The sequence below is a fragment of the Corvus kubaryi genome, unplaced genomic scaffold (assembly GCF_017639235.1).
Source record: "Corvus kubaryi isolate FWS band 111438036 unplaced genomic scaffold, C.kubaryi_AGA036_p1.0 split2-37374, whole genome shotgun sequence".
In the NCBI taxonomy this organism is placed as follows: domain Eukaryota; kingdom Metazoa; phylum Chordata; class Aves; order Passeriformes; family Corvidae; genus Corvus; species Corvus kubaryi.
The window spans coordinates 3,745,050-3,771,508 of NW_024582082.1; the positions used below are offsets into that span (position 1 = coordinate 3,745,050).

At 45.2% G+C, this 26,459-nt stretch overlaps 1 protein-coding gene and 1 long non-coding RNA gene across 7 annotated transcripts in view; both read left to right on the top strand.

Annotated features, from left to right (window-relative positions):
• Positions 1 to 203: 203 nt before the first annotated feature.
• Positions 204 to 5,775, top strand: LOC121658196. The gene is made up of 2 exons (XR_006013871.1): positions 204 to 506; positions 2,466 to 5,775. It is a non-coding gene; the product is annotated as an uncharacterized LOC121658196 (long non-coding RNA).
• Positions 5,776 to 16,682: 10,907 nt separating this feature from the next.
• Positions 16,683 to 26,459, top strand: part of LOC121658106 (ras-GEF domain-containing family member 1C-like) — a 76,571-nt gene continuing 66,794 nt past the window's right edge. For 2 of the 6 annotated variants that reach the window (XM_042014561.1, XM_042014559.1), the window contains exon 1: positions 19,261 to 19,468. Coding sequence is in view for 1 of the 6 variants with exons in the window: in XM_042014556.1 (XP_041870490.1) it covers positions 16,929 to 16,964 (36 nt within the window). In the remaining 5 variants the exon portion in view is untranslated. Of the gene's footprint in view, positions 16,965 to 19,260; positions 19,469 to 21,462; positions 21,619 to 26,459 lie in introns of those variants that run through there. The other 4 variants (XM_042014558.1, XM_042014560.1, XM_042014556.1 and 1 more) reach the window with 4 other exon arrangements.

Below are 26,459 nucleotides of genomic sequence, written 5' to 3' on the forward strand. Positions count from 1 at the left end.
GACTGTCATAATATCGTCTTAAAATCTACAAACAAATCTTGTGTTGTGTCTTTCATTTCCAGGAAGCACCTTTAATTTAAATAGAAAAAGTCTGAGTAATTAAAGCAAGCAAAATGCTGTAGCGAGGAATGTGCCATCCAGCTGTGATTGTGCTAAGTACCGATGTTTCCTTTCTCCATTCCCCAGAAATTAAAGGAGTTACAGACTCATTTCAACTCTGTTCCAGTTCCCAAAGCTCGCCTTGCCCATTTCCCACCGTCGCTGCTCTGGCTGGAGGCGTTCAGCTGTGTGTTTATAGAGAGGGAAGGGTTCAGCTGCCTGGGCTGGATCCACAGACAACAGCTTGGGAGCACCTGAACCAGCCTGGCCCCAGCACAACACCCGAGTGAGCGGAGCTGTGCCAGCCTGTCTGGGCTGAGCCTTCCGTGGGCACTGCTGTTCCTGCTGGAGCCTTCGCCATGGTTTTGCCCTTCTCAGCTCAACCAGTCAGCTCGTAGGACTGAGGGGTGAGTTCTCCCTTGGGGAAACTTCCCTGTCGTTTCTTTTGGAAAATAATAAAAATGAAACATGGAGATTTTCTTGGCAGTGTGGTGGATTTGGAAAAGACAGAAATGACTGCAGCAGTGCTCTGTTAAATGCTCACTGCCACAGGGGAAGAGATGCTGTGGCTGCTAAATTTGGGGTGGATTAAAACTCCCTCGTAGTGTAGGACAGAGTATTTTCATTTGGAGTTTGGAGTCCATCCAAAACAGAAATGTAGAAATAGAGAACAAGCTGTGATTCTGACAACTGCTCAATCCTGTCCTTCCATCCCTTCTCCCTGTACAAAAAAACAACACAAGTTTTGGTCTCAAGCCCTTGGTCTTGCTTTTCTTTTTGGCTGAGCACTCATTTCAGGTAAATGTTGCCACCAAGTTCTATTTCTTGAAAACCCAAAGGTCACAGATTCATTTTAGGAGATTGTTTTCTTCATTGCAGGCTTCAGGGTTTATATGAGGGGCCAGGATATACTTGATGGGTTTTTTAGTTACAAAAATACCTTAAATAATGTCTTTTACAGCCTCATAATCTTTATTTGTTGTTGGTCTTTTCTAATACCTTTCAGGATTTATTAGCTGTGTATATAGAAAACACCCTAAAATCTGATAAACTGTAATACTTTTACTCAGGCTGTTGAGTTGATTGCACCTTATGAGACTTGGTGACATCTTAAGTACTTCATTGAAGCTACAGCTATAAGATGATTATTGCTAGGTTATTTGCATTAAATATAACAGTAGCCACAAGGGTTTAAAACTGTTGCATACATTAGAAAGGAGATAAAACATATTGATTATGCTGGAATTTATTCACAGTTCTTTTAGACTGCACTATGCCCAGATGAACTGGGAAAATGCTGATCTTGCTGATAAGAAGCTGAGCTCCCATCAGTTCTTCACTAACAGAATCAGGCTCAGAAACAGCCTGAGATGGGGCAGTCAAAATACCACTTAAGCTGCTGCTGATGTCTCTCTTACTTAAGTGGAGTGTGGGCTCCAAATTCAAAGAAGTAGAGGGAAATATAGCACTGATTTCCTCAAACTGATTCCCAAATGACCAAGAAGTCATGGGGGATTGGGTGTTTCCCCCAGTAAATTTCATGGTTTTCTCTTTGAGATACGTTGTCCTGGCCCCATTCCCTGTAGAAGAGCTGTATGGATTGAATGCTCTAAAACCTTTAAGATCAGCAAAAAATTGGCCAGCACGTATGTGAACTTGAGTCCTGTCACTAACTTTGAACAGGCAGTGTAAGATCTCAGGGATAAATGAGAAGGCTTAAGGGAAATGTGGCGCTTAAGAACTTTACTGCTTACATTCTGTAGCACTGATTTTGATTGATAACTCTCTAATACTGGAAACATCTTGTCCAGATCAGAGGGAGCTCCTCACACGAGCTACACAGAGACCCCAGAGCTCACTCTAAGGGGCACAATCATAAAATAATTAGTGTGATTGTAAAAAGTAGGATGGTAGAAATGGGAAAAGGGGCAAAGGTGTTAAAAATGCAGGTATGGACTCTTTTAGCTCTGTTTCAGTGAAGCTCAGCTGTGGTGCCTGCTGTCTGTTCAGAGGGTCAGTCTGGGTTGTTAACCTGGGACTTTGCACGGAGTTGCATCGGGGGTGCTGAAAATCATGATGTGGTACAGATGGAGCCACTCCTTTTTGTGCCATGACACAGTTTCCCTGGCCCAGAAGGACCATCCAAGGCTGAGAGGTCATTTGACTCCCAGGGATGCACAGACTGTAACTTTGCCATCTACAAGTGCTCTGTCACACTGAAAAATCAGCCCTGTGCCTGGCATGAGATGTGAATCCCCCCTTTGTACCAGCTGGTGCAATGCAAGGCTCAGGACTGTTCTAACTGGAGAGATCTGGGAAGGTGGCAATAGCAGTTGAAGCTTTATCAGTTTTTTTTACACTTGCAGGTAAAGGAATCGTAGACTCTGTGACCTTGAACTGAACATGACCACCCTCTTTACAGCCTCAGCATAAGCCTTATCAGGACCACGTGAAAAAAGCATTATCACCTTTTGGAACTGAGTGGGTTCAGGGCTGTGATCCTGAGGTGTCCTGCAAGCCAAATCCAGCTCTGCTTTCCCTGGCCACAGCCAGCCCAACTCCCGAGAGATTAATGAGACAAATTCTGATCTCAGTTATATTTGTGGACTTGTCCCATATCCATCCTATATAAATCAGTCTTACCCTGTTCAGGAAAGCCAGCTGGGTTTTGGTCCCAATTAAGTCAATGGGAATGCTGCCATTGACTGCAGTGGGTTTGGGTTTCATTTGGGGTTGAGAGCTTTCAGTCTCATTTAACTGTTTCCTACTGGAAAAGGCAGTATTGTCCCAAAGCTGAAATAAATATTTGGCATCCTCTAAGCCAGGCAGCTCTCACGTAAAGGTGCATTGCATTTCCCATAAAAACTGCTTCAATATTTGATTGGCCAGGATTCTTCCCTTTCATGCTGAATCAAGGGCTCTAATAAGCATGATGACAAAATATGAGGAATTCTATGTAATTATGGCAACGGCACCACCTGCCTCTAATTAAGCTGCCAAAACATTTGGTCTAAAATGATGCAATGAATAAAAAAAAAAATTATATCCAATATTTTGGCAATGTAACAAGAAGCTGGCTTTCCTCACATAATTAGCTTTAACAAAGTGTTGTTAATCTGATTTTTGATTAATAGATTATTTAATCTTATAGCAGGCTGACAAGACTCTGATCTGCCTCTGGTTTAAGTTCTTGCCACCAAAAAGGCTAAGATTTGTAAGAGTTTTAAGAGATATACTTATATAAGAAACATTAGATTTCCTTATTATTTTCATTGTTCTACATGAGAGCCCCAAAGGTTACATTCTCTGAATTCACTGAACTTTTAAGCCTTTCATTAAATTGGAAGCCAGAGGAAAAGCTTTTTTTTCCCCTCTTCCTAATTCCTTGTACAGAGAAGTCACTGGTATGACTAACTGGGGGGAGGAGGGGTGCCCAGAAACCTGACAAGCTCTGCACATTTTAGAGCTGCTGGTCGGCTGGCAGAAAGTATCAGCTTTGTGGACTGCTGTGATGCCCTGGGGTGTTTGGTGGCTAATGGTCTCCCCCTAGAAGTGCTTCTCCGGTTGGATTTAGTGACAATGAGGAGGGGAATATAATGTGTAACAACAGCAAAGCAGCCCAACCGCTTTTCCAGGACTTGTGTGGCCATTTGGGTTTCAGAGCTGTTAATGTAACCTGGCATGTTAAATCAGACATGATCAACACTGTAAAAGAGCCAAGCATACCAATAGTACAGATGGGTGGCAGATAATGAAAGCAGCCATGGCTGAGCAGTGTAAAACTGCTGATCAAACCACGTTAATATGTGGGTCTTATAATTCTGAAAATCAGCATTTGAATACACCAGGATGCAAACAGGTAACTGTGTATTCACTGTAGGTGCCATCTATTAAAAACATATTTTAGCAGCTTGCTTGTGTCTTGCCCTGGGTGCCTTAAATGCATGATTTTTCCAGTGCCTTGTGCTCCCTGTAACAATTGGTGACTCCATGAAGTGGGTGTAAATAGTTTCTGCCAGCCACAGTTTGATGTCTGTTGTCTCACCCTGTTGAGTTTCTTTCCCATAGCAGTGTCTGGGCTGGATTATTTACTCCCACTCCAGCTGCAAAGTCTTGATGGGCTTTAAAATTCAGAGGAGTTTCAAGAAAGTCTGAGAACTTGACAGCTCTGGGCTATTTGTAAAGACAACTGTTAATTCAAAAGATTTGTTTCAATTTTCTCATCCTGAAGTAATGATAATGGCACTGTTCTTGTATCTGGTATATTGCTGGGCCAGTGCTGAGATTTCAGCATTTGAGAAAAGGTTTTCTGGTGCAGTTCCCTGCTCTGACAGCAGAGATTTGACGATACGAGTGATACTCCCTTTAGAGGTCAGACAGCCTTTATGTCTGTGTGCTCAAATCCCCTTCAGAGCTGGGTGCAGAAGTCCATTTGTTATCTCCAGGCTGCCTTTGTGCCAGCAGTAGGTTGGTTTCGTAGCAAACCTTAACAGATTTGCTAAATACAAACTGAGTTCAGGTGGTATCCTGACCCACAGGCATGAAGCTGCAGTGTGAAACCACCTCCAGATTCCACCTCCTGCCAGCACTGGAGATGTGGAGCATCCTCAGTGAATGCCTCCTGTACAGCTGCTGATAAGGGAGGACAATGAGGGCCAAAGGTCTCACTGAATGCTGATAGAGTGTGTGAACCAAAACCCCAACAGGGTGAGTGTCCCCCACGATCTGCTGAGGCAGCAGGAATTTGAGGTTACTCACTGTTCACTGGCACACCAGACAATTATAAAAGCCAGGATCTCCATTAATTCCCAAATCTTGCCTACAGACTGCCCTGCTCCTCCCAAACAACAGCAACAGCCCTTAGGTGACCACCTCACCTCTATTACATGTTGGACTGGCAGATTCAATGCTTATGGCTTTTTTTTTTTTTTCCCTCCACTCTCTATCTTATTTATCAAATAAGTGTTCAGATGCAGATTTGGGAATACCCTGTGTTTACTTTTAAATGCACTTGGTAACATTTGTTTTCTTAAAAGCCTATCCAAGGACTGAACAAATGGGCTCCTGAGCCAGTCTACAGAAGGAGGTGGCTAGGGTCAGTTTAATATTTGCCATGAAAAAATACACACTGCTGAGTCAATACAGAGAGGAATTATATGTTATTTGACTAGCTGCTAATTACGCTGAGCTCTTCCTGACTGTGCTTCCTTTTTAAAAGATGAAAGTCAGATCCCTCAAAATTCTTATATTTAGTTCCTTTGGAAAAAATGGTCTGGTAAATAAAACAAGTATTACTTCTCTAGTTTGTATCATGCTTCTTTTGCATGCTAATCCGAAGTTCCCCTGAGATAATTTGACAAGAAGGCCATTAATGCAAATTTAAGCATGACCTAGAAAGGACTTATTTTTCATGTACCACATTGATTCTCTGCTATTGTTATTTGTTCTTCTTTGTTTTAAAGTGCCTGGTGGTTTGGAGTTGCCTTTCCTTCTTTTTGTTTCCCTTTTTTTCTTATGATTTTAGTAGCACAACGCGGAAGAAATACATTTCAAATAAAATGCTTAAGTCAGATATGAAAGTGCTGCATGTAAATAACAGAATTTATCTGGCAAACACTAGATACAGTTTGGGAAAACTGTTTTTGTAGGCAATTAATAAAAGTTGACTTTAATTTCTTTCATTTTACTGGAGAACTTGTGTGTAAATTTGCATTATAGATACCTGAGCTCTCCCAGCAGGTGTGGTCTCAAAGCCCTTCATTGCCCAACCCTGCCAATTGGCCAGCAGAATGAAGTAAATGCTAACAAACCAAAACTATTGCAGATGTAAGGACTAAACATTCTCTTTTCTTCAATTGTTTGTTTCAGTAATTTCTAGGCATAACGTAATTTTGGGGAACTCTAGCTCTGGCACTCATGTAAGTTATCTAATGCAGAAGAAAGCAAGGAATAGACCCAAACACTTGAGAATCTCAATGCTTCTGGATTTGCTTATACCTTGTAAGGAGTAAAAAGGTCAGAGCTACCTGCTTGCCTTTAGCCCTTTACAGGTCACTTCAGGACTCTTGCTATTTTTATAATAGAATATATATGGAAATAAAGTATATAATGTTTCCCAAGGGATCTCAAAGCTCCGCGCCCTCTTCTTTCACTAAGTCCTTGAAAAATACACCATCGCTTATGGTCAGGAAAAGTAGATCTAGCTGGTTTCCAGATAAAATGTGGCTTGTTAGTCTGTCTCAGTCGGTGGGGCTTTCCTGCCTGGGACAGGTAGTGGCAGAAGGAGAACGTTTTCCTTCCCTATAGCTCCCAGCTGCGCTGGGAGGGCACTGCTGGTGCTGGCCCCGGGAGCGCGCACACAACTCGCTCCCGGGCTAGTTAATATTTTTGCTTTCCAGGTCGATACATCTGCTTAATATTCGGCTGGAGAGAATGCAAAACACTTCCTCGTGTGGCGCAATGGGGACAGCGCTCAGTCCTGAGGCGGAGGGAAGTTCAGTGCCTCGGGGTTACGGGGTAATTGAAGCGAAGGCTGGCGGAGGTGCAGCCCCGCTGGAGCCGGGGCCGAGCCGCCCCTGCCCTGCCCCGGGAGCGGAGCCAGGCAGCGACACCGCTGACACCGTGCCAGCTGCTGCTGCCGGAGAACGCATCCAGTGTCCAGCCCGCTTGACCCCCTGTCTGAGTAACTTGTTTTGCCATTTGTCACTGCCAAATGTTTCTTTATTCTGCCTCAGTCACTTGGTGTGCCACTCATTTGACTCCCTGCATAATTAACTTTGCCAGCCAATTGACTCGCTGTGTAATTATCTTTGCCAGTCACTTTGGTCTCTGCATATTAATCACGGTGTGTAATGGGCCTCGGGGCAGGCTGCAGCTCGGTGGGGCTGGCAGCAGGTGCTGGCTAGCCCTCGCACCCACCGGCGCTGCCTGGTGCAGGGAGAGAGCCCAAGGGCTGCCGGCACAGACGGGACCTGGCGGGGCTGGGACAGCTGCAGAGACATGCTGCCACTTGCTGCTTGTCTTCCCTGACCCGAATTTAACTCCGCTTCCCAGCAGTGCCCCCCTCCAGCCCTGCCCCTCCTCATTTAATTGCTCTCATTTCGTATCTCATCCGTCCGCCTTTGTTGGCGTCCCTGACACACTTCCCCATATGCTTTATCACACTCTGGTTGTGCAGCCTTAGCCCTTTGCTCCCCCAACAACTTGCAAGGCGTCCACAAATTCTTTGTTCAGCTTCAACTGGGGGGCCGTTTCGGCAGGATGCCTTGGAAAAATTATCTGACCTAGAGTGACAAGTGTGAAGAGCAGTTGCAGACAGTTTATACATCCTCCTCGGGGAAAATAAACCTGTTAGTGTGCTCCATATGCTACAAAGAAGTGGCTCTCGGCCACGAAGCTGAAACACTGGAGCCCTTCCTTGACTCTTTGTCTGCTTGTCTATTTGTCTTCAAAGCAGGAGCCCCTTACAGCAGACACTTCTTAAGTCCTGAGTACCAAATAGCTGCAGACTTTGTAAATAATGCAGATGAAAGTTTTGGATGTTGTGGGGAATAAATAACATCATGTCTAGATTAATCACAGGATAAGGTCCTTTGGAAAACTATCTTGCCTGCCTACCTTTCAGAGAGGGCTGTTTTTCTCCACTGGTACGTGGAGAAAAAATCTCTCTAGTCTGTGCTTTGTTCTGCCCTTTCCGAACATCTTCAGTCTAGCCCCTGTATTGCGTGATTAAATTTTGTACAACTTCATTCCCTACTGGATATGCTTCCGCTCTAAAAACACAATTCACCATCAAAACCAAAGGCTTCCAATCTAATTTTCCCGGACAAGGTTTTCTAGTTTGCCTGGACTGATAAAAATCCATTTCTAGGATTTTGGCCTCTCTGCGTCACTTTGTATTGACTGGTTATTTCATAGTCCAGTTATCCTCCTTGCTTAGAGGATCTATAACAAATTCTTGTAAGAGCTTTTTAAAATCCTCTCCCATTGCTCAGAGTTTTGCATCTCTATGTAAACAACAATGTTGCGCAGAGCTTATTTTTCTCAAGTGTCAAGGAAGTTAAACTCCCAAATGCATTTCTGAGATACAAAGGCACAGGCCCATACGGTGCAATCAAGAGTGGTGGTGTTACCTCACCGAATTTTAGTTGAGGTGGCTCCCTAACAGGAGCTTTCCAGCTGCTGGTTAGTGTGGCTCCAACCTGAGGTGCTTCAGCCCCTCTGTCCAGCCCTGTGCAGCCTTGCTCAGAGGTTTCTGATGGGCCTGGACATGGTGCCCTGTGGGGTGAGTGATGTGAATGTTTTGCTCATGTCAAAGGGAGGAAAGTGTTCCCTCTCCTCCCAGCTTGTCTTTCAGTCTCCAGCCTTTACATTCCCTGACATGTTCCTTGGAGAGCCTGAATTATTGTTGGTAATGGTTTTGTTTTGCAAGAGCAGAGTTCCTTGGCTGACTAAGGCACAGACAAATCATCTGTCCTGCCTTGGTCTTCCCATAACTTCTGCATAACAAAAGGAAAAGGAGCGATCCCATCTCAGCTGTCCTGTGCTCCCATGCCTGTGTTTCAGTCTGGGGCAAGATAAAGGAACTTTGTTGGGAAGAGATCTGAAGTTCACAATCTGGAGTCTTTCTTCTGAGGCTTAGCAGGTTTTTTTCTTTTTCAGAAGAAAAAATGAGTTCATGTGTGAAGTATGACTGCTGTTTATTACTATTTTTTTTCCTGGAGTGTCTCTCCTCTGCCTCTCCTGACAGCTTTGAGCTGCAATAAACCCACTCAGAACTGCACCAAGAGCCAGTTCTGACTGGTGCAGACAGTGAGGCTGCTGAAATTCAATTTCAGCACAGGAAGTGACATGACTGGAGCAAATTCCTCAGCTTGACATTTAAGAGCAAATATAACATCATTGGTGGTTTGACTGGGGCTGCTGTTGTTTTGGACGAGGCTTGGGTCAGTGGGAAACACAGTGACAGAGGGGACGAGCTAATGCAGCCTTGTTACCTGCTCAGGGACAATCTGGGGGACAAGGGCACAGCTTTGCATTTTCCCCAGGTCAGTCCCTGCCTTTACGGATACACAAACTCAAGGCTCCGTGCACAAGGAACTCCAGCAGAAAGGAAGAAAGAAACCCAGTCCTGGCACCGAGCTCTGGCTAAAGATTAACCTTGCTGACTAATTGAATGCTGGGTATGAAAAATCTTAAAACAAATAGACTAAAAACACTGGGCTGTATTTTTCCTCTCCACTGGCTGATGGAGGGCAGTGTTGCCACCTGTTTGGGCCAGCATTTTTAGATATTAAATAAACCTGGTCTCCTTCTGTGATACAGTACTGAGATGTTAATTCAGCTCTATTAAAAGTCTACAGCACAAAGTGAGCCAATAACAACTTTGAGTATGTCCTTAAAGCTATGTTTCACACCCACCCAGAACACAGAGATAACAGTGTTTACTATCACTTTGTAACTCTGGATGACTAAATCAAAAAGTAATGAAATGCAGCTGCCTGCTGTGTTCCTCTTTTCTCTTTCATTTATTCATCTTTCTGTAAGAGAGCCCAGGGTCTGTGATCCCCTCCTCTGGGAAAAGCAGGAGTAGGTTCCCCTCTGGGGAAAGCCTGGCTACTGCTGGGGAGATGTGGAGGCACAGAATGCTGCTCTTGAGGGATTTCAGCTGTGGTGACAGATTGGGCTTTGCTCAGGACTCTGAGTTTAGCCTCCTCACTGAACAATCCTGCCACCCTCCAAACTCAGTGCAAGATCTCTCTCTTTACCTGTATTGACAACAGATTGTCAGAGCGAGGGAGGAAAATGATACAACAGTAGAGGAAGGAAACAGGGATGCTGTTGGAAATCATTGGCCTTTTAAGACCTTTTTTAAGTCTTTCTATTATTGCAAAGATGAGCTTGTTATAAACTCCAGAATGGACAGACAGAGCCTGAAGTGCAAGAGAATGGGCCTGAGACAGTTTTCTATTATCTGGGAGATTTCTGTCTTAATAGAAGCTTTCAGAGCCAGCATGAGAGTTGAGCTCTAAAATTATGCCCCCACAGGAACACAGTGTGTTCCGATGGAAAAAGCAAATAAATTGTGTTTTATGATATTGGACACACACAGTATTATTCTGCTGGTTCTCAAGTCACGCAGACTCCATCACAGACATCGAGCCTAAATGTCCTCTGTGGCAAAAATCAAAATAACTTTCTGTTCTCACTGAGAAAATACTCACATGAGGCACTGCCTAGTGAAGGTGGCTGCTGTGTTCATCTCGCAAAGCTCTTCAGAGAGTTTTCTTCTCTGCTGCTCAGCCCTTTCTATTCTTATGCACACATTTTTCTTCTAATTTTTCTTTTCACAGTGTCTACTTACTCAACCTGTAAGTGTGAAAATCAACATTTACAGAATTTGAACCAGTTAAAACTAATTAAAGCAAACTGTCACTTTCCAGGCTGGGCTGAAATGGAGAACAGTCCGTGCCCCAATGCACACCCACCCTTTCAGTCCCCTGCCTGTCACACAGCAGGATAAAATGGTAACAAATCAGAATGTCAACTCAAATGAAGTTCTGCTACCACACTGCTACTCTGTCCTGTGGTTTCAGCCATCAGAACAGAACTCCCTCCACATTCAAACCTGTGGTTTATGAAATAGATTTTGCACTTCCAGTCTTGCCACAACTTTATTTACTTTACTACTTTCTTTACTTGCCACTTGTGGGTGGTGCCTCCTTTGGGAATGCTGGCATAGCTTCCATTACTGGCTGCACTGTTTATCATAATTCCACATTATTTTATTTTCTGCCAATGGCAATCATATTATAGCAATGGATTATTTACCTCCTTTCAGCTTAAATATGATCTATATATTTCAGCCTGGCTTAATAGCTCTTACATTTACAGTGCATTTTTTGAAGATTTTAATCAGATGTATGTTCCAATAATTCCTACAACAATATATATTTTTCGGCCAAAACCCAGAATTCAATAAAGAGGCTGTCTTCATGCTTTACAGGTTTTTAAAAGGAAAGAATCTCATGAACAATTTTTGGTGTTATACTTGCTTTTAATCTGCAATTAAGGGAATATAATTACTTTTCACCTTGTGTTCTGTTTGCTTTTTGCATTCCACTTCTGTGCTTGGAGTATGAATCATGTTTTATTTCATAGTTGGAAAGCAGGCATGGGTGTGCTGCTGATTCCATGTCTGGGCTGTATTTTTGGTAGAGACACTCAGCTGCTACAAATCAACAAAGGAGTCACTGAAGCCAAGTTGGTTTAGATGAGCAAAGGATGTAACCTTTGATCTTCTGCAAGAAAAAGCTCTTGACCCTACTCCTTTGAAAAGTCTAATTTCAAACAAAAAGTACATGACTGTCAATCAAACACATACTATTCTCTGGGTGAGGGTTTGCCCTTGCAGGCTTTTTGCCTCCTCCTAGGAATGCAGTCGATAGAATTCAGATAAAAACCTGATAGCTGAGAAAGACCCTTCAGCAAAATGTTTGTCCAGCAGTGTTAGAACTTGCCCCTGGATGATGAGTTAGATCCACCTTTGTCATTCCCTCATAGCTTTCATGCAATTAGGCAGCTGATTCCAGCACTCGTTGGAATTCACTGAGAATTTCCAGCCTGGATCTGCTCCTGCTACAATCAGTTTGACACTGTTGGAGCAGAGTGGGCCTGGGCCCATCTCTCCCAGGTTACCTGCCTATCTTCTGTTCCCCCTTCCAAACCTCAGGCTGTCACTGATGGAATAACTCTGTAGGCTCAGCCGAGCTTTCCCTTGAACCTGCTCTGTAATTAACTCTGCTTTAGGTTCTTATCTGTAGATTAACTTACTGCAGAAACATTCTGCATTTCCATAGCTTCCACGCCACATAGGAACTTGGCCACAGCCTTGGCATTACTCAATATGTCAGCTGAAGTCTTAGAAGTTTTCCAGACCTTTTAATCTTTACTCCTCACATAATATTGTTCCCTTCAAATAGATGTCATTCCACCCACAGACACTTTGCCTCGTGGGGCTCTTAATCAAGCTGGGTTGAGTAAAGACCCATTTCACACATGGAGGAAAACACAAGAAAGAGAAGGCCTCTAAATATAAACCTCCATTTAGGAGGACAATAAAGCCCATGCTTAAATCCATTCCTGTTGTAATTATTGGTGTTATGAGAGCTATAGAAACTACAGCCCTGTTTGTACTTGATGTTGTACGAATATATAATGAGGAGGAAGTGGTGTGCCCTGAAAGTCTGCCTGGCACTCTAAGGATGAAGGCAACAGGGAGATCCAAGCAACAGACGGGAGCACGGGAAAGTTGACAAAACCTTTATCTACAGAGGGATTCACTGGCCAAAACAAATTACCTGTTGAACAGCACTGTGATCTCTGTGGGTATTGTGGCATATCCTCAGCCCTACGCATGTATCTAAGGCTAATTGAAGAAATTGAAGTTCAGCATGTGCTTCAGTGCTCTGCTGAATCAGGGCCATAAAAAAGACTGTGTGATATCAGTGACATTCCTCAGCGGCTCCCAAATTGGGGACGTTGTGTCCAGCCAGGACAACTGAAGCCCCTTTCTGTGCTGTGATTTTCAACTCTGATTAAACCATCTCAATATACATTCCCAAGGCCACTGATGTAATAAATTCCCTCCAGAGAAAAAACTGCGCAAAGCAACGCTGCCAGGAAACGGGAGCCCTCACACTTAGTGCCTGTATTTATTGTAAATATCCTGACTGAAGTCTTTTGTGTGACAGTTTGAGAAGCAGCTTGTTGTTGTCACCCTCTTCAACTGCACCATTGTCCAAGTCTGAAAAGAAATTGGGATCTCATCTGTGGTGAAAAAAAATCCATCCTAGAAAAGGAGATGAAATACAGTAAAGACAAAAATAGCCTGAAAATGGGTTTTCAGTGGGAATGTAAGTTTCCTGGAGTTCCTGTCAAAATAATCTTCATCAACAAAGAGCTCTTAAATGCTATGGGATTTTCAGCTTTTTTTTTCTGTAATAGTAGATTCAACACATGAATGCTCATTCCCAAAAGTGGTGCTCTCCCTGACCGTATGGTCACAACATGACCCCCAGTTTGCTGCTGCAAACATTCTCAGCAGCTTGGCAGCCTTCTGTGCAAGGGGGCAGCTCACCTCACCCTTAGTCAGTTCCCAGAAGCAGCAAAATTGAAGGAGAGTTTTGCAACTGAGGTGGATAAAACCCTTGAGTGTTTGTGCTGGGCACTCCACCATGGTCATACCACAGGCTCGAGAGCTCTTCTGCTGGAATCAACAAGTCCCTTGTCTCAGTACTCCAAATGTGCAAGGCTCCTGCATGCATTAAAGCAGCTAAAATTTAGACAAAAGAAGCAGCCGGGTTTTTGGCATACTAATAGTATTAAATGTCATTATACCGTTAAACATCAAAGAAACCAAGCTTGGACCAGAGTTCTCCCCTGCTGAAACCAGTTAGTGACTGCAGGCTACGGCATCTGGGCAGGCCAGCACTAACCAGAGAGGTACATCTGCTGGCTGTGCCTGGCTGGGAGTCCTCAGCCACAGAATCAGCATCCACAGCTGCTTTCCAGCTACTGCTGAAACTTGTGGGCTTTCCCACAGCCCTGACCACTCGCCAGATCCTCGTTAAGGTGTCAGAGCTAAAGGCAAGGAATGTCAGATAAAATGTGGGGCAAGGATAGGGCTTAGTCACCACGAAGTGCTCCAGACTTTGACCCTGGGGGCACGTGGGGACACTGCTCCAGGGATGGTAACTGCTGTGGTGACTGTGGACAGCCACACCGCCCTGTGGCTGCCGACAGGCCTCACCTGGTAAAAATTATCACAATTAACAAAAGAGTACAGCTATTTACTAAAATAGAGAGGGGAATGTCTCAGTGAAACCACACAGCTCACTGGGTGTGCCTTTCTATTTATAATAAATCCCTCAGTGGAAGCATCATCAATCTGCCACCACAGGTACCTTTCTAATTAAAGTGAGAACATCCCACACACATTTCTCAGTGTCCAGTGTTCTTTCTTCACTTGCAGTGCTGGTTTTGACCTAGGAGCTCCTTGTGTGATTTGGTTGAGGGCTGCCTTGGAGTATGCTCCTTCCCCCTCCAGCCACCACAGCAGCAGAAACCAGGGATGCTGTGACAGGGACTTGCTGAAGCCAAACTTCTGATAGAGTTTTGGGCACTTCTGTCTTACTGGAATTCATTCCCCTATTGAGTCAATAAAATCTGGATGTTGAAGTTAGCACAGAGTGTAACACTGAGCCATGTGAGTGAGAATCAAGGTGTGTATCTTAACTGAGGAAACCACGCTGGTGACTGCCAGAGGACACATTTTCCTTTCACAAAAAAGTACGGAATGAATCAGCTGCTGATGAAGAAAATATACCCCTTTGCCACCTTTTTTTCTTTCTATCTGAGTCACATCTGCATGTCAAATGATGATAAGCGATAATCCTACCCTTCCTTCTGCAGCCTGCTGGCAACGAGGGAAATGTGGCTCAGTTGTCTAGAGAGACAGAAGTGATGAAGATGTAGAACATCTGAAGTCCAGAGATGTTTCTCTGGATTCCTTCCATGGTGTTTTACAGATTCTACCACCATCCTCCCTCGCCTGTGGGAGAAGGTTATGATGTGACAGGGAACGATGTTGTCACACAGCTGGGCAAAGCTGCACCTTCATGTGCTACTACCAAAAAGTTCTTTTGTAGGAAGGCAGAAATAAGGAGAGATTGGGAAACCAATTCAAAAGTATTCTGGGATTTTTGTGGTTTTGTGATGTTTCTTCATTCTCCCAGGTGTCTCATTAAAAATGAATTAAAATGAGACAATTAGCTGCTACAGAGAATTTACAATGCTGCTGCATCAAAGTACTTTGGAGTACTCACTAAATAAGAGCTAAGTAATTGGTACCTATCTCTACTGCCTGTCATAAAAACAATGGACATGGCCAGAGTCCTGGAGAGATGTGGTCTTTATTGAAGAAAGAAAATGAAGGCTTAAAAACACTAATTATAAACAACATATATAAATTAATATGATTAGCAGTAGCTTGACTGGCTTTTTCTTTTATCTTTTTTTTTTTCCCCTGCTTCCTTCCACACATTTTTGTTCTGGCTGGCTGTAGAATGAGTTTCCTGGTGAACAAATAAGGAAAGGCAGAAATAATATCACTTTCACAAAACTAAGGTCGAAATGCCCTTGTGCTTCTTAAAAATGGAGGCATGTCAGCTGAAACCACTGCCTGACTGGCCGCAGGACAGTTGCAGTCTGTCCCCCTCCCACCTTGCTGCTTCTCCTGTTAGTTCTTGAGCAGAATTCAGGTCTTGACTACTATCAGGACCAAAATTAAAGGCCAACATTTCCCGTGTCAAACGTACTGTGAGTGCACCAGCAGTCCCCCTGTGTGTGGGGCACACACAGCCTGGATGGGTCCCCCTCTGGCACAGGCATGTTTGATCCCTGCAGGCAGAGCCACCAGCCTGGGCTGAGGGATCCTGCCAACCCTCTGCTCTGAGCCAGGATTTACTGCTTTTCCACATCTTCAGAATGGTATGGCTGCTTCTGCCTCCCCAGCTCTCTCCTCTGGAGGATTTCACCCCAGGAAAAGGAGGAAAGAAACAGAAAAAGCAGTGAGGCAGGGGAGTGGCAGGAGAGAATTTCTGATTAACTCGTTTTTACAGGCTCCATTTTTACTTGAGAGTATACCAATTCCAGTTTTCATAACAATGCATTTTTCCTTTGACAAGTGCTTATTTCATTTCATATAGTTGTCTAAATAGTTATCACACTGCTAATGTTTCCAGCCAGAAATTATTCCCCAGTGTGCCAGATCCAGACCTTCCAGTAATTTGTGTATGTAAATTTAGATTATTATTATGTTCACATGTAATACTACAGGTAACAAAATGAAAGAGCAGGTACAAATTATCTGCATAAAAATCTGCATAAAATATTCACATAGGGAAACCCAATTTTTCTTGTTTGTAGAAATGTCTGAACATGTGAGATCTATTAATCAGTTGCACCCATACAGCTCATATTTATTGTGTGAGTCCTAACACCATCTTCCAATAGTTCATAAAATACGATCACTGCTAGGAGCTGAGCAGAATTCAGAACTGTATGATTATTTGGTTACTACTTTGGGTCTAAAATGTCTTTTTTTTTTTCCTCATTTGACAGCCAGCTCAACTATAGTGATCTGGGAGTTAGCAGCTGATGACTGTTCAGCACTGCAGGATGCTTAATGCAATTAGCAAAGTTAATAAAATGTTGGACAGGTGCCTTATACCAGGGAGGAAAAGGCGTTGTTCTTATTTGTTCAGGATCAAACAGTTATGTTGCCTTGTTTCTTTTAAGAAAGCATTTATTCTAAAAATGGGATGAAATAAAGAACAGAATCAATGATTGATTTGTTACCAGTTGAATTTTACAGTAAGTTTCCCTGTTTTCTGCTTCCAGGAAAATACAAGTACAATGCTTTCAGGAAACAACACCTACCTATTTGCAGAGGGGCACAGAAACAAAAAGTACACTGAAAAGGGCAAAGCCTGGAGAAGATTGCCCTGGAATATCTGAGGAACAAGTTCGAGCCAGCTCTGAACCGTCTACCTTTAATAATGGGTGGAGGACAGGAAATATAAGAGAGGTCAGAGAGGAGTGAGTTCTCTGCTCCTCCTCTCTTTGACGGAGTTTATCCTTGGAAATCACACACTTATCAGCGTAACACCTGGAAAGACGGCAGAGAAACTCAGTCAATGAGAGAGAGCTGAAAAGTACCTCTCTGTAGATCTGGGGGGAGCAGAAGGCTCCTGCTGAGAAGTCAGCCCATGAAGCATAAGAAAATCAAGGATGTTGCCAATAAGGTAAGTGTGAGAGTCTGCTTGTAACCTCACTGGAGAGCTCACAAGCTGGAGAACTCCCCCATTTAAGGTAAAAGTTCTGCTGCATCTGCCCTTGAGGGAAAACTAAACTAGGGTTAGTTAAACTAGGTAGTTCTCTGAAGTAATTTCTGTGTTGGTTTTAATGGAAGATTGGGAAGTCTAAGTAAGAGCCTGTAATTATGATGGGCTGGTTTTTTAAATTAAAAAAATTAATACTTAAAGAAAAGAGCTTGAAAGAGAAATTGCAGAGTCAGTCTGTCAGGTTGCTTGTCCTCTGTTTCGAGTCATGTTGTTCCAGGTTGTATTGCTTTTGTGCTTCCCTCACCTCTTCTATATTTACATCCTTCTAAGAAAAGATTCTATTATGGCTGAAGTGAAACCAGAGGAAAAGATAGTCTCAGTTTCTTTATCCCCATCCTGCCTCCTAAGACACCCCCTGCAGAGGCATCTGCTCTCAAGGAATGCACACAGCTGCCTTTGGCACTACACTTTCCCCATGCCTTCACCTCTGGGGATCAGAACTGAATCAACAACAAAAAGCAGACATGAAAAAGAGTGGCTGGAAGACATAGTATCACTTCTATCTATGTAATTGTGTTGGATTCTCTGTCTTCTGAGCAGCCATGGGGGTATTAGAGGGTGAACAAAACCTCAGAGGTCCGGCTGAAGGCAAACCAAGGATGCTCCAGGCCCTGCCCACCTTGTGAAATCCTCTGTCTGCTTTGGTCCCTCAGAAATCTGCAGAGCACAGGCGTGATAACAAGGAGCATTTTACTGTTCCTGCTGAGGCACAGGCAGAGCTCCTCGTGCTGGGACCAGGATTAATGCTGATGTAGCTCCAGTCTCTGGGTGGAGCCACATCTTTTACCCTTTCCATAGGTACAAAATGGCTCTCAGTTCACAGGTGTCACCTTGGTACCACTGGTAAATATAAAATGGGAGCGTGACTATCTTTGTGGGCTTGGGCTGAGAAGCTGGTAATTGCTTGAAAGAACTGTAGTTGCTTGCCTTCACTTAAATTGATAAGAGCTGGTGGTTAAGACCCTGGACTGGGCAAGAGGAGTGGTCAGGACAAGCTCTCTTTTGGGCATGGGGGGGATGACTTCCAACCTGCACTCTGTGTTAACAAGGAGGACTGCCCATCCCCCTTAGACACTTATTTATGAGAGAGGTACAGATGCATCAGCTCTCTGCGACTCCCCTCTGCAACCCTGGGCTAAAAGAATTCCCTAATCCTGCTTATCTGAAGTAGTTACACACCTCATAGTGTCCAGGTGTCAGCAGGAATCGCATGGCTGGGTTTCAGCTTTGAGTCATCGGGTGAAAGCAGTGTGGTCTAGGGCCTGTAGTGACTAGAAATCATTACCTTGTGTTGGCTGCTTGTCCTCTGCAAGATGAATTTGTGGGCTTGATCCATTTTCCCCGCATAGATGCATAAAACACCCACACATCTGGCTTGTATTAGCGTGTCCTCATTGGCAATTTCCCTAAAGACAAGCCAAGCTGGGGAGAACTGGAGTGTTTTAACCATCTGCAGCTCACCTGGCCCGTTGAGAGCACAGGTACAGCCAGGGAGCTACACAGGGGGTGCTGGTCCTGCTCAGCCGGCCAGGACATCCTCTGCTGCTGTGCTCCTGTTCAATAACAAGGTCCTTCCCCAATGTGTGCAATAACCTTTCAGTCCTTACAACCACGGTGTTTCATCCTCCCTGCTACGGGCAGCCCAGTTAGAAAGCAAGCCCATGCTCTCTAAGGACATGCACTTTAAGAAACAAGTCAATAAGCGTTGCCCCTCATCTTCACCTGCTGTGAGCCAAAAGCTTCTACTGAAATCGCAGGTCTCTGAACGCGGCTTTTCGGGAGCAGGGCCCCGGCCATGCGGGGTCCCCAGGGCAGTGCCCGGGCGCGGCGTCGGGGGCGGCCCCGGCTCTGCGGTGCCGGCGGGGGCAGCGCACGGCAGCCGCGCGGGGGGATTCGATCAGCGCGGCTGCCAAAGCCAATTATCGGGGAGAGGACGATATAATTATATTAGGGAACATCTGTACTTCATTAAAAGCCCTCGCGGGGCGGATTCGCGCCCGGCCACGTTACGCACAGGCGCTTCCAGCCGCTCCTCGCCCCTCGCTCCGGCAGCTGCGCCGCCCCGGGGCCGCGCCCGGCTCCGGCTCCGCGCCGCTCCCCGCCCCGAGCGGCTGCACCTGCCCCCGCGGCCGGCCCCCCCTGCGCCCGCCGGGAGCCCAGCCCATCCCATCCTAACCCATCCCATCCCGGCGCGGCGGGCAGGCGGCGCTCTGCGGCCAGGCTGCGCGGGGCTCCGGGGCGGTGCGCTCTGCTCTTCCTCCTCCTCCTCCTCGTCCTCCTCCTCCGCGGCGGCGGCGCCGGGCAGATGCGGCGGATCGTGGGGCGGCTGTGGCCCGCAGCGGGCTCCCGTCCCCCCGCCGCCCCCATGGACGGCAGCGGGGGCAGCAGCAGCCGCGCGTAGCTCGGTGAGTGCCGGTGCCGTCCCCTCCCCCGCGCCCTGCCCGCACCGCGCTGCCGCAGCCGCGGGTGCTGCTCCTCTCCTGCGCTGCTCCGTCTCCTTCTCTCCTCCGAAAAACCACCCCCGGCCCGGCGCCCCACGCGTGCTGGCGGCGCGGCCCCGGCTGGCGGCGGCGCCGGGGCTGGGCTGCGGGGACCGGCTCTGCCACCTGCTCCCTGCGGCGGCTCCGGCTCCCCTCGGGCTGCGGGAGCGCCGCCGCCGCCGGCTGCTCCCTCCCGCCGGGACGGGCTTTGGGGGAGCGCTCCCCGCTCGTGCCGCGCCAGCGTCCTGCCTTCCTCTCTATCGAGAGTCCCGGGCTGGCGTTGCAGCTGGGCTCCCGAACATTTGTTTCAGGGTAGGACTTTACCAATATCAATTTTGGAGTTATTTTGTTTCAGTTAAATTTGATTTAAATTGACTCAGCGGTTGTGAGACGCTGAGAGGAAAATGTCAGTTTGAGGATTGTTTTCTTTACCTTCCATTTAAAGATCTCTCTCTGTATATTCGGTAATGATTTGTTTTTGTAAAATAATTTTGTTGTGCTTTATTAACTCCTGGAGTTTAACAGTCCTCCAAGACAGACAGGCTTGTTAGAGGCTGAAATAATCAGCTCCAAGGTGCAGCAGTGCCCTTGGTTGTAACAGGTGCAGCGTACATATTCTTATGAACAATGAAATGGTTTCAGCATTCAGGTTTATTTGTATGCTCTGCATTTCTGTGACTCTGAAAAAATTGTCATGCCGTGTTATGTCAAAGATGTGCTTACGGCGTGAGCGTGTCCACAGTACCCAATTACCAGGACAGTGGAGCAGCTGCACAGACGTCCTCAGTCCGTGGTGCCTTTAATGCCCAGGGTACTCCTGGGTGACATCGCATAGCGTTGGGTGTTTTGGTGGCTGTTTGAGGACCCACAATGGTCACTGCTCCCTCTGGCACAGCATTAAACACTGGGAGATGACGAGGAAAAAGAGAAGTGCAGAGGGAACCATTTATGCTTTGATTGTGTTCTCTAGGCTTTATGGTCCTTGTCCATGTGTTGAGTAGGGTGGTGATGGCACATCATATGGTGTTACTGAAACTTAAAATACTGACATATGTATTCCACGGGAGAAATTTCCTGGGCAGGTATTTTCCAGATAAAAAGACTGTCATTGTTTTAGTAGCTTCTTGGGCTCCTTATTTAATGCAAGCATCCAGAGTGATACCACAGTTGGGAATTGGCTTAATGGGAGTTATTCAGGAGTTAGAGCTGTAGATCAGAAGGAAATTAGACTGGAATTTAATTATTGTTCTCAAGCCAATGTAGCTGAAAAGGTGTATTCCAGCAGTCCTTGCCCAGGTTCAGCTCTTGCTGTGGGATACCTGTGCTCTATGGTGCACCCAGTGGCACCTCGTGCCTCGAGGTGTGTCTGCCCTCCTGAGCACTGAAAGATGCCCCTTGCTGGTCCTCTGTTTCCCAGGACTCTTTTAATCTCACTGTTTTGTTAGGGATGGGAGAAGGAGTGGACTACTGCCTTGGTGGGATGGGGGAGGATGACTGGGTAAAGGAGTGAGGATGGGGGGTGCATTTCTTTGTTACACTCTGGCTCTTTATGTACTTCAGCGAAGAAGTAGTAGAGCAAAGGAAGAGTCAAGGCACTAGCCAGGGGAAAGTGCCTGGTAATAAAGTCCTGGGTGATATTAATGGAGGCACTGAACAAAGCAAAGGCACCAGAGATGTCTAAGAGGTCTGAGCTTACTGTAAGAGATGCCCTACACTGCACAGGCTTGGAGTTACTGCCTTGTAGCTTACCCTATCATAGGAGACAGTGCTTCTTCCTCCAGGAAACTGGTGAGAAAGTAAGTCATGGAGGTGTCCTCTGGTGCTTTCGGCCCTCTCCAGAGAGTTTCCTCAGTGGTGGGGTGGTCTGCCAGGTTATGCTGATAAGCTGCAACAGCAGTGAACTTTGTGTTGTTTTGTAGTGTCTACAAACCTTGGGACAGCAAAGTGTCTTGCAGAGGAGGTGGAGAAATATAACCAGGATTCCTTGTGATGTCTTAACTTCCCTTGGACTTCTTACAGCCTCACCCAGCAATGTAATTCCATCCCTCGTGCTTCTTGGTTTACAGCAGGTGAAGGTAGGGATATGTTCTGCCTCCTTTGAGTCAGGGCATTTTGTGTAGTTCTAATTCAGCCAAACAAGGAAGATAAACACCTTGTTAATCCTTTGTAAGGTGTGACTAGTACAGCTCCCTCTGGTTTAGTATTTGCTGTGTACTGGTAAAATACAACACGCTTCTCAAAAAGCCATTACTTAAGAAAATGGTTCTTTCATACCATCAAGTAAATGTCATCTAACGATGTTTAATTGAAAATATTTATAGCATTTTTTAAATCAAATTTGAGGTCAGTAATCTTAAAGGATTCTTTAAAAATCCTTAGAAATAATTAGCAGCCTTGTTTAACTTCTTGGACAATTTGTGCTGGTGAGAGAGGGATTTGTCCTTTTCACGTTGCTGTGAGTAAGCTGGATAATGTTTACAGGTCTGCAACAGCAATGAAGCTCTGCACAGCGGCCCTTTGGTTGCCTGAGGCTTTTCTTGCTATACCTGCTTGTTTAACAGGGTTTTGAAAATCATCTCTGGAAGCCAGTTACATGTTTATGCTGCAGATGCTTGTCTGGCCAGGGCTGTGTCCACGCTGCAGCTGTGGTTGTAGCTGGAAGTGCTCTGTTCTGCAGAAGTGTCTGTGACTGCGTGGAGCTCGCTGCATCCTAATGCTGCAGGTCCCTGCTCTTGCTCTGCTGAGCTCACCTGCACAGGAGGAGCTGTGTCCTCACTCCACAGACCTGATCCATCTGCAGGAAAGGGCTCAGGATGACCAGGGTCAAGGTGGGGTTGATGCAAGAGCAGAGACTCCTGGACACTCTGGCCAGCTGATTTAGCAGACGGGTAGCCTCCAGCCATTACTTAGCCCAGGAGTTTAGCAGGATGTAAATTGAGTTAGATGTTTCAGATAGTGAGGATGAGAGAGCAGCATGTGCTGAAAATGAACAAAGCTTTAAGGGGATCCATTGCCTTTTGCTCAGTATTGTTCCTTTCTGATGCAGAATTATGAGAAGATGCTTTCTAGGTGCTGCTGATGCCATATGGAATTTGTGAGGACTGGGTGGCAGTTCCTGTCCTCTGAGAAAGGCCTCTTCTCTCACAGTAGACAGTTAATAAACGAATGCATTCATTTGCAACTATAAATTCCTAGTCAGAAGTTCAAATCTGTGTGGTGAATTTCTTAATAAACTTCATTTATTCTGTTTTCTGATTTCCTTGCTCAAGGACTGCTCTGCCTGTGTAAGAATAGTAGGTCACATGCTCTGGGGTGCTTCTTTCAAATATCACCATGTTGGTTATTTTAGAAAGGTTTTGTCTAAGCAAACTCATTCTGGACACTTTTCCCACCTGCAGGTTTCCTCAGGGATGCAGGAGCTTAGCAGGTGTATAGTAAAGGCTTTTCCTTTGCTGGCCAAATGTTTGCTCATGTCCTAAATATAACTTCTGGGAATTTGTGTTTGTTTTGGAGCTGGGGAACACTTTTCTCTTTTACTCTATAGATTCAGAGAATTTAAGCATATGATTAACATTAAACATGTGAATATTCTCTGTGGACTCCTTTTTTGGATCAAAGGCAGAGTGCTCAGGCTGTTGAGAGGATGGAGCCCACAACCACTAAATGCAGGGAGCTGATCTGCTGCTATGCTTGTCTAAAAGGAGTATATGATACGAGTGCTTTGGATTTATGTCTGTCTGTGCCCCAAATCCCTCTGCTAACTACTGTCTTGATGTTCCTTATCTACAAAGTGCTTACAAGCGTTAACAAACCTTTTTGATGCTGCTGAGACGTGTTGTTATCCCCCTTTTCCATAAGGGGATGCTGAGAGAGTTTGGTGATCTCCTGAGACCACTGTGGGTTCAAAGCTGGGCATTGAACCCGGGGCTTTGAATTCCCAGCCCGGTAAGGCAGCAGGAAGGGGAAGCAGCACAGCTCTCTGGCAGTGCTGGGTTTAACATTGTCTTTCACACTGTCAGAATGCTTCCCAGATTTTCATCCTGACAGAGAGGCTTCTCATATCATCTGATGGATCAGGCTGCAATGCAAAATACAGCCTGTCTGCAAGAGTGAGCAGTGGCCTGTTAAGGGAAGGAATCTCAGAGCAAATTGTGTGTCCGTGCTGGCTCTCAGCCTTGCTGGGTGCTACAGGCAGAGCTGATGCGTCAAGATTCCTCTAATATGAACTTAGAGAAAAGGGAAATTTTCCATCTTCTTTAAGTACAGTGATTCTTGATTTCTTGCTGATTTAAAAATACTCAGAATGCCTCTACAGAGCAGAGAGCCTGAGTCCATGCATATAAATACAGACACACTAGGTGTGTGTGCCTATGAGCTGGCAAATGAATCAGTTTCCAAATCTGAAGTTGGCATAGTGTCACTTTTGGCTCCGAGGTGCTTTTCTTCTTCTTCCTGGTTTTATTGTGTTTCACTTGCTTAAATTAGAAGAATTTCTTGAAAGAGAATGGGCAAACTTCGAACGTGGAAGAACACGCTTTGTGCTGATCTCACTGTGCTTGTGCAGAGGTGAGAGGCCAGCACCTGCCTCCCTCCTTTGGCCCTGGTCCATAACACCCTCCTGGACCACTGCAAGATGCCAGGACACTGGGAAGCTGTGGTGTCCAGGCAAGCTTATGCTGGGTCCAACAAACTGTGACAAAGGAAGGCTTCTGTGGTTTTTGAATTTTTCCTTTAGGAAATGCGTTTCATCAAAATCCAGAGTTTTGTAATATAAGGCTGGTGACAAATTTGCACCGATTCTCAAGTTTTCCACAAGCCAGTCATCTGCTGTACCTGCACACACAAACGTGTGAGGGACAGACAAGCCCTAATTGGGAATTTACTACCTTTGTGTGCTGGGTGAATGAACCCTCCTGAGCTTTTGCATGTATATAATGGCATCTTTCCTTTTATCCTCTGTAGGGAACCTGTGTTCTTCTGAACTAATGTTCCCTTCCATAAATGACCCAATCAGCCTTCATCACTGCTTGTTAGATCAGAAACCTTATTAGTTAATAGCAGTACTGTTCTTCCTTTTAGTGCCTACTACAGCTAAGCTCATGGCATTTACAGACAGACTTGTTAGTCATTAATATTCTTTGTATTCTTCATCTTTGGCTTCAGAAGAGAAGGCCTTTCATCTTTTGCCTTGCTTTGTTTTTTAGAAGAAGCCAAGTTTGACTGGAGGAAAAAAGAAACCAAAAAAACATTTCTCTACTGCTTTCTTACAAGCTTCCAAGCAGTCTCCCCTGCTGACTTTGTGCTTTTGCAGTAGACAAACATTGACTTTGTTTTCACAGAATATAGCTGATTATTTTTTTTTTCTAGTTTACCTTTTTGGTTATGCCTCAGTAGCTTGACAGGACAGGATTAATTAGTCAATGACTGCGTCTTTAGCTGAAATTCTCATTTGTTACTCAGTTTTTCCATCAGGTTTATTGTACCTGAAATCAAGTTGGTGTAGGGAGAACGTAAGCATGTGTCTAAATTTAGCAAACTTGTGAAGGGTTTCCCTGGTTTGGAGACTAAAAGATTACTGAGATCGATCTGTGGATTCTTGTTCTTATCTTTAAAAGAAACCCAAATGCTGATACCCAGGAATGTGTTTTAAGTCTGTGTACTGGGGGTGACATGTGCGTGGGCAGGACGATAGCAAGCCGTGTTTCTCAGATGGGGAAGGCTTTGTTAACATCACTAAATTCTAACCACTTGTAAGTGGTCAAATCCTTTGTTAATCTGCAGTGCTAACTAAAAGGAAAATACAGAGAACAGCATTTGTTGTCTGTGATCACATGAAATCTCACACCTCATTTCTGAAGAGCAGGATCAGAAGATAAAAAACTTGGTGCCTGAGTTGTGTGTTTTGTTCTTGAGGTTTGATAAATGCTTTTTTGAGCGTGCCAGTAGTTCATATCCATTCTGCTCAGGTTTCCTCAGTCCCAGCTCAAATGTGGTGCACATCACAGTGTGATCATTAAGTGTGATTACTGCATTTTTGACCTATTTAAAAGTGTCTGGCTGTGAAATTCCAAAGATTCTAATTTAAGCTATAAAACAGATTATTAATGTGCTGCTGCTTACACATTTCATGGCTCATTTCCTGATTACAGCAATTTTGAACTTGTACGTGTAGGCTGTTCCAATGCATGTGTATAAACATCCTACACCATGTTCAGCCTGGTCACCTGGCTTGGGGATCACGTTCCACATACCTTCCACAGCTTAAAAACAAATAGAAGAGAAAGCCACAAGTGCAGGAAGCTGGGATGTTCCACATCGGTGCTGTCAAAAGGCCTGATGCTTTCTGCAGGGCTGGAGCTCAGGACAGGATGTAGGAATGAGGATCGTGCAGGGGTATGGAAGCTGGGCAAGGAATGTCTTCAGACAATCCCTTGCTGTGCCCTGTGGACTGGAGAAGGTGCCCCCTGAAAGTGTCAGGGCTCGATGGCTGTCCCTGGATTGCTGCCAGGAGACTTCAGCTGTGCTGAAACTGGAACACAGACAAGATGCTGTGTGTAGTCAGTGGATCTGCAGAGAGAAAAGATGACTGTTGGGATCTTCAATCTTTTCCATCACTTCATTCAAATCTGTCAACTTGTTCATGGAACTGAAACTCTGAAGAGCTTCTTTATCTAGGTGCGCAGAAAGGAGTTTGGGGTTACGGTTACGTGAGTCCCTTATGATTCAGCCATTGGGATGACCCAGCATGGAATAATTCACCAGGGTTACAGGTGCAACTGCAAACAGCGGGTCCAGTAGAGAAATTCAGGTAGAAAGATCAAGAGTAGGTGAAAGTGTTGTAGAGAATATCCTGTGAGGCAGTTCTGTGCGCTTACATTGAGTCTCCTCCTGGTGAGGACATAAAGAAAAACTTGGC